Source organism: Ictalurus furcatus, chromosome 9 (genome assembly GCF_023375685.1).
Source record: "Ictalurus furcatus strain D&B chromosome 9, Billie_1.0, whole genome shotgun sequence".
Taxonomy (NCBI): Eukaryota; Metazoa; Chordata; class Actinopteri; order Siluriformes; family Ictaluridae; genus Ictalurus; species Ictalurus furcatus.
In genome coordinates, this window is record NC_071263.1 from 4,214,886 (window position 1) to 4,223,098 (window position 8,213).

The window sequence follows — 8,213 nt, forward strand, 5'->3', positions numbered from 1 at the left end:
GTTGGAGAGAGCTGTAGAGGATCTCGGACCTCTATCCATGCACAGCGTTCTACATAATCTCAGGTTTGAGCATGCGGACGTCCTCGTCACATCACACCACACCACAGCCCTTAATCCTTACACTATGATGGACATTTGAAAACCGCTTCTGCGTCGATTCGGCTGCACGCATGGTTTCTTATCTCATTGAAAGGTCAACCGATGGCATAATTGTAACCTCCTTGCAGAGGTAAGCAGGTTTTGAACAGCAAGATCCTCATACATAACAGAAATAATGAGGACATCGATCTATTCAAGAGCCATAAAACACCACAGATCCATCTCCACACCATACTCAAGAATTGTTTAGGGGTACCAATATTTTTGGACACAATCCATTTCAAACGTTCTAGCACAGAACTGATATTTCATTCTAGGATTGAAAGTAGTCTCTCCTGTAGTTTTGAATGGAAATTTTATGTCATGTTTCATTTATACAGCCATTTTTGCAGGTCTGGAGGGTGCCAATACTACTTTGGTCAACTCTATAATGAGCGAGCAGTAGTAGAAAGAAAGAAAAAAAGCTGAGAAAGATAGCGTGAAAGAGCGAAAGAGCGAGAGAGAGTGCCCACGTTTCATTCAGGAGTAGGCACTGAGTGAGTGACAGTTTCTTTTTTTCCCCTGAATGATATTTCACACATTTGGAACCTGAAGCTGATGAACAGAAGGACGGAGGGCGGACAGATCGTCTCTCTCTCTCGCTCTCTAACTCTCTCTCTCACACACACTCGGAGGCACCCACACCGCTCGGTTCATCAGCAGGCCTCGGAATGTAACATGCTGAATAAAACCTCCTACACCTGTGAGTATGTATATAAAAATATTTAATATTTATTCCTCCGCACTGTGAACGTCTCAGAGCTTTAAGGTCCGACCCCGGGTTCTAACACAGAACCGACCAGCACAGAACACCAGAGAAAGTAAATGCGATAAATATAAAGTGGTAAACAGTTCAAAGGTCTAGGTCAGGGCGAAAGAGTGGACCGGTGACCCGCACTTCCTCCTGGTGTCACTGCGACTTCCTGTTTCGCACCTGCACCACTTCCTTCCTCTCCTTCAGGAAATTTCCAAATGACTTGGCCTCTTTACTCTCCTCTGTAGCTGTGGAGAGAGAGAAAACGGTGTTAGCTCACACACACACACACACACACACACACACACACACACACACACAATCATCATTATTGCTTACTGACGGACTGAGAGACAGACAGATGAACAGACAGACAGATGTATTTTGAGGTTCCTGCGACGTTACAGCCGCCACAACCCCGTGTCTGTTATCAGCAGAGAACATGTGGAACCACAGAGAACCAGAGGAACATGATCTACACTGATGGAACAATGCTGCATTCTGATTGGTCCACACAGCACTGCCCCGAATAAAGCTAATTAACGCTGTACTACTGTACTGTAACGCTGGTTACCATGGTGATCGATGTCATCCGTGTCGCTGTCCATGTCCTCCTCGTCCTCGTCCGGATTCCCACGGGTGAAGATGAGGTCACTGGGGCCGCTGAGGTCAGGCACGTCTGCAGGTCAATCGTTTAACAAGACATTTCAACACTATTGTACAAAGTGTGTGTGTGGTCCTGATTTGACTACATAAATAAATACTTCGATTCGAGCGTAATAAAGAAAATCTGCACTATAAATAATTATGTTTAATTTAAAAGTGTGTGTGTTTCCTAAAACAACTCACCTGGTTGCACACCTGTTTCCATGGAAACCTCTCCCATGTCTTTCCGGAGGCGTTCCAGCTGTTCCTGCTGTTTTTTACGCTGAGCTTCGGCCTGTTGGAGATTTTAACCGTCTCACAGATCAAAAGAAATAAAAAAGCAGCCCTTTTTGTACAGAAGGGCGCGATCGTTATTCATGGTTACTCAGAGCTGTAATGATAAATTCAGCATTCAGCATTCAGGCCTCCCGCCCACTCCCAGGCTCCCAGGCTCCTACTCACCAGCTCTCGGTGCAGACGCTCGTATTCGGGACGATACTCTCTGAAGAACACCGACAAACACAACACACTCATTAATAGTTCGATTTTACAGCTCTGTACAAACTCCACACGAATCTAATCACACTGAACGCACCTGAGCTCATCCACTACATCGGAAAAGTGACCGGACGTTTATTTTAGATTTGTTGTAATGTTTAATAAATTAGCGCACGTGACCTGCAGAATTAATTTGTGTTGATGAGAAACTCACGTCTCGTATTCCTTAGCAGCGTCTGTGACCTGAACAAAGAGTTCATCCAGTCCGGTACCTGTTACAGCTGACACACCAACGACCTACACACACACACACACACACACACACACACACACACACACACACACACATCTAAAAGAACTGGACTCAAACTGTGAATGTGAACGTACACTTTGAAATTTCCACACTTTTTCTTCATTACTGAACAAAATGTCTTCGTTTAAAGAACCCTTGCAGAACCCCGTTTTCTAACAGTGACCAAGAACTGAACCTTTAAATTCCTGACACGATATTATTTTCTTCTTAGATATTAAGAAGAAAATAATGAACAATAATTTGGAGTTTGTAGCGCAGACTTACCCAGTTAACACACGCACACACACATGCTCTTACAACAAAGGGTTCTTCGAGGGTTCTTTAAGAGTTCAGTGAATAATTAAGGGCTCTTAGCGTTCAAAAGCGGTTCAACGTCTTATAGGAAAACACTTTGTTGCACTGTTCTACATAGAACCTTTAAGGGTTCCCCCAGAGGGACAAACTAACAAACTCGTTAAGGTGCTACATACAGAACCGTTCCTTCTTATTCCTTTAGATAAAAAAACAACAACAAAAAAACACATTCTTCAAGGGTTCTTTAAGGGTTAACTGGATAATTAAAGGCTCTCAGCTTACAAAACAGCTCCACTTGGAAGCCCTATTGATAGGAACACGCTTTGTCTTAGGGTTCGACATAGGAACATTACAGGTTTTCCCATAAAAACAAACCAAGAACCATTTAGGGTGCAAAAAAAAAGGGGGTCTACTTGGAAACGTTCTTGTTGTAGGGTTTTATATAGAACCGTTAAAGGCAAAGCTAAAATGAACACAAAAACTGTCCAGCATTAACACATCAGTAAATCAGTGTATGCCCGGGTTTTTATAAACATACTGTAACTCCTGTGCGTGTGTGTGTGTGCGTGCGCATCTTACACGCAAGTTTGTGTAGAACTCGTCCAGAACCAGACTCATAGAGCGTGTGAGGTTACTGACATACGAAGTCTCCTGGTTCAGCGCGTCCTGAAACACCTCAAAGTCCTGCATCCACTCCACAGCAAAGCGGTGATCGATTATATCTGTCTGCACGAGGGGTTCACACACACACAAACACACACAAACATAAATATTCATGTTGTGTCACTGCAACATGTTGAAACAATAATCAATCAATGTTGGGTCTTTTATCTCCCAAGATCACTGAGGAGGATTTTAAACCTCTATAATGATTAATCCTACACGCTGATATCATTTTAGACCATCAGAAATCAAACAGTCGTTCAACGGCGCTTTACTGATACGACACTCAGTGTATTTCCACAATATTTTCCAGTGATTCATCAGCGCCCCCTAGTGCCCTAGACTGCAGACAACAGCAGTTAGAGTCAACAAGTCTGATTAAAACACACAAACAATAACTCTGTACCTGCACCACACATCACCATATCTCAAGACATTTCAATGATGCACAGGTTTACTGACAAAAACATACTTTAAAAATGGAGTTTAATCATTTTTTATTTGCGTTCTACAAAAATAAATCACACTGAAAATGAGAAGAAGAAAAAAATCTATAATTATCATCATTCCAGTACAAAACTGTCCGATCAAATCAGCCAGGTCACTTCAGAGTTTATAATTGTGTTATTACACAACGGCGACAGCTGTGATATCTCAGGAAAGTGTAGCGTGACATAATTTATATCACGATATCGATATTTTTTCATCATAATCTGTACTGCACCTCACACTTCACTGGTTCACTTCTACAAACTTCTGCTTCTTCAGCCTGTGTACATGTACACCCACTAACGCATCAGAATGAGTGTTTACATCATTACTGCACTGTGTATGTGTGTGTGTGTGTGTGTGTGAGGATTCACTGGATGTTCTTACCTTGTTCATGACCACGATGAAGGGAAGTTTGGTTTTGTACAGAATGCTGAACGCAAAACACAACAGGGTTACAAACCACACACTCCGAGACAACTGATAATAACACAACTGCTGCTGTGTGATATAAATCACGTGTGTGTGTGTGTGTGTGTGGTGTTCTGACCTGCAGGCGTACAGCATGTTGGACATGAAGGTGACGGGGTTCACACTGCGGGACGTGTCCATCACATACATCACTACACACGGGAAAGACGAGGCCTGCATCACACACACACACACAGTAACACATCCAGTAAGACGGCCACACAGTTACACATGGTGTTAATCATCAGGAGGTTGTGTGTGAGCCGTTATTCGCCCAGCTACACTGTTAGGGTTCTCTGTGTGGTTAAAGCTCCTAGAAACCTCGCTGAAGAAACTCCTCTCAGGTACAGTTCTAGAACCTTTACTGTTCCTCTAGAACCCCTTACAGCATCTCTCCCACCACACACACAGATTAGAAAGTATAAAATTAAGTCTGTTACACACCAGAGCCTCGGTTATGATGGTTCCTGATGCAGACCAGGTGAACACCTCGATCTGTCCTGGAGTGTCAATCAGAACATACCTGTACAGGTAGAACCCACAGTTAACACTGACCAACACCACTGAACACTACAGTGTGTGTGTGTGTATGATGAACACTCACTGATGATTCTGCTGCTTTTTCTCAATGAACTTCATCACCTGATGAACAGAGAGAGAGGAAAAATTATCTCACACACTAATATACAAGTAAATAACTAGTGAACACACACACACACTTCTTCTACTGTGTTATTGTCATTACTTTTTGTCACCAAAATACATGAAGGTTCAAACTGTGCACTTCATCATAAATCAGAATAAAGAACGCGTGAATAATTAACGTAATAATGTGTGTAATAACATGTGTAATAACGTGTAAATAAAACACCAACCTGATCAAACCTCGTGGCAAACAGGTTGAGAGACGTGACGATTCCTCCATTTGGGCCCAAACCGTATCTGTGATAGAGTTAAAGACGCTCAAACGCAGAGGTTCTGTGTTTATACATTATCGTTAATCATCATCTGTGTGGAAAGACACGAGATCAGACGCAGATCAGACTCGAGGTGTAAAGGATACTGTTTCATCACTTCCTTATAGTTCACCGTGTCTCTGATATCTGTAAATGAAACACACACACACACACAGTATATCCAGGTTCAAGAACACCACAACTTCATGTATTTACTCTCACATGACTTAATATCTATAAGATCAAATACAGAACATCATTCATTCTTTCATTATTTATATTGTTTACTAATAATAATAGAATTAATGTAGAATTATTTCAGACTGTCTGTTTCTCTCTCTCTCAGTGTATATCTGTCCCTCTGTCTGTACTAAAAGCCGGTTTATATTTCCATGTTGAAGCATATCTGTGTGTGTGTGTGTGTCTCAGTTATTGTAACTCTATTACAACTATCAGTGTAACACAGCACTGTACAGTATAAGAATCATTAAGCAGATGAAACGCTTTAATATAGTTTAATACAGCAGATGTTGTTAGTGAATGTAGTTAATAATTTACACATTATTATTATTAAACGGCGGAAGTTACCGATGTTGGCCGGAAACGGAACTTCATGAACCGCAGGATCCAGGTTAATAACATACGGCGGACTCTTCTTAGAGTGCAGATAAGCTGTGAGTCGCTGAAGGGAAAAAAAACCCCATAATTTTAAGATTAACAAAGTAAAGTCACTTAGAATTTATTATCTAAAATGTCATTTAAACTGAGTGGAAAACACGTAAACAGTTTTGCTAACATGCTAAAGCAGCGCGTTGGTCTGTGACAGATATCTCATGCGCATTTTCCCCCCGCCAGTATTCCTCCAAACCCCTCCCCCACTGAACTCCGATTGGCTAGTAGCAGCGGTTCTGCCTCACGAGTAGCGTTCCTAGGCAACCCACAGCACTTCAGTGGATTGCGCATGCCTGATTATGAACTAATAACCAATCAGAGTTAAGCAAGCGGAATACGTATGAATGTAGGTGGAGAAAAAACATCGAGGTGTTTACCTGAACGAAAGTAGTTTTGCCCGAACCAGCCATGCCGAGCACTATAAGGCACACTGGCTTCTGTTCCGCGTTATTTCCTGAAGGTTTCCCGCTGCTTGTCTCTGGATTTTCATCGCCTTTTCCATCGTTTTGCTCAGTTCCACCCGCAGCGCCATCGCTCTCAACCTGCGCGGTAGCCATGTTTATTTGAAATGTAAAATCCGGCACTGTCGTAAAGCAACTTGTATCGTCGTAAATGCTGCAAAATGTTTACCACGTTCAGCTGTTAAAGTGGCCGTTAGATGGCAGCAATTTCTCGGCATATTAGTGACTCCAAACACAATCAACAATATCCACGAATATTCGCATATTACATCACAATAAATTTATAACGTATAAATGAATTACATCTACCCACTCAAATTACACTAACTGAAGGACAGACTTTATTTGTAAGTACTATACAATACTTAAGAGGCTCGACAAGTAGCCAAGAAATATAAATCACACACAGCAGCTCTCACAATATATGAACGTATCATAAAGACAGTGAACTAAGTACTATGGATTTTAAAGTGTTTTCATTGATGACATATACACAGAACTAGCAATGCAGCAATGCATAGCCCATGGCATCATTATTTTGATAATTTTACAACAAAAAACAAACAAACAAACAAAAAACCCCATTCAAAACCCACCCAGCTGCCTGTTCCAAAAGAACAACATACACTCCCCTCACCCAGAGAGAAAGAGAGATAAGTACGTAAATAAATAAATAAGTTAAAAATAGGTTGGAAAACCACAGATTACTTTTGCATTTGCTCCGACTCATACTCCTATTCTGAAAGACTTTTAAAATAATTACTGAAGCTCTGCCAGCACCTGAGAAAAACATCAGCAGAAGGGAACTAGGGGTTTTATTTTCTGTGCTGTGGTCACTGTGGATTTGTACAGATGTACAGTTTCTCTCTGTCCCTCTGCCAAATGTCAAATCTGATCCATTTCTGTTTGGTATCAGAGTCCCCGATCTCAGCACTCAGCTCTGGTTTGTAGTAAGCGCTCTCTCTCTCTCTCTCTCTCTCTCTCTCTCTCTCTCAGTCTGGAGATGGTTTATACTACACATTCCTGAATAAGGCTGCAATACATTCACTGAGAGAGCTCAGAAGCTTCACTTAACGACTCTGACTGCAGCCCTAACCCTAACCCTCGTTTTTATAAAGGCCTTCTGAGCTGCGGGGTTTGATGGAAACGTCTGAAAATGGACTTTCTGATGATCTGTTTATCAACACGTCCTTCTGTTCCAGCGTGAGGCCGGAGGAGAGAACTACACTAACTCACTACAGAAGTGCACAAGATCACTAAGTCAGAGTGAGCTCTCTAAATCCACAGCTGGATTTCAGTCCTCAGGGTTTTTTATTAAAAGTACTGACACACACACACACACACACACACACACACACACATTCACAGCTGTATTAAAGTGTTAAAATGCACCAAGGAGTTTGTGTAACTCTTATTTAATTCAGGGGAAAGTTCTCACACTTTCGCAATGTTCTGTTACAGAAAACACGGAACTCTCTTGAAAACAACGAGATAAAATGAGAAAAATATCCCATCATATGCACGATATGTATCATGATTTATAGGTTTTATAACACTAGTGTTGCATTTGAAGAAATGAAAAATAAAAGGCTTTTCTTTTAACGTCTACAAAATGAAATGATTTAACAAAGAAATGACGGGAAATACAATTCTGTAAAATTGGACCATTTCAGCATGTTAAAGTCAAGTACAGTGAGCTTTCAAATTCAGAAAAAGATGGTTTTAAATGTGTACAGGATGATTAAATCAAAATAAATGAGCTTCTTCATCTATTCCAGCTAGGAAGCATAGGTCAAAGGTCAGGGTCAAAGGTCAGGGTTGGATATGAGACGACCGCCCTGGAGCACAACAGGGTTAAG

General features: G+C 41.4%; 1 protein-coding gene across 1 annotated transcript; it reads right to left on the reverse strand.

The window, feature by feature from the left end:
* Nucleotides 1-849: 849 nt before the first annotated feature.
* On the reverse strand, nucleotides 850-7,019 carry gpn1 (GPN-loop GTPase 1). Its single transcript, XM_053633630.1, has 14 exons — nucleotides 6,271-7,019; nucleotides 5,810-5,903; nucleotides 5,329-5,368; nucleotides 5,141-5,207; nucleotides 4,870-4,907; nucleotides 4,710-4,788; nucleotides 4,345-4,439; nucleotides 4,182-4,227; nucleotides 3,222-3,368; nucleotides 2,250-2,332; nucleotides 2,000-2,039; nucleotides 1,742-1,832; nucleotides 1,467-1,571; nucleotides 850-1,140 (listed from the first exon to the last, which is right to left on the reverse strand). The coding sequence occupies exons 1-14, from the start codon at nucleotides 6,448-6,450 to the stop codon at nucleotides 1,049-1,051; spliced, it is 1,197 nt and encodes a 398-aa protein (XP_053489605.1). The 5' UTR covers nucleotides 6,451-7,019; the 3' UTR covers nucleotides 850-1,048.
* Between the last annotated feature and the right edge of the window lie 1,194 nt (nucleotides 7,020-8,213).

Coding starts and splice junctions, on each gene's coding strand:
- gpn1 (XM_053633630.1), bottom strand. CDS start 6,450: ATGGCTACCGCGCAGGTTGAGAGCGATGGCGCTGCGGGTGGAACTGAG. Junction 5,904..6,270: donor GCAAAACTACTTTCGTTCAG/GTAAACACCTCG, acceptor TTTTCCCTTCAG/CGACTCACAGCTTATCTGCA. Junction 4,789..4,869: donor AAAAAGCAGCAGAATCATCA/GTGAGTGTTCAT, acceptor CTACCTGTACAG/GTATGTTCTGATTGACACTC.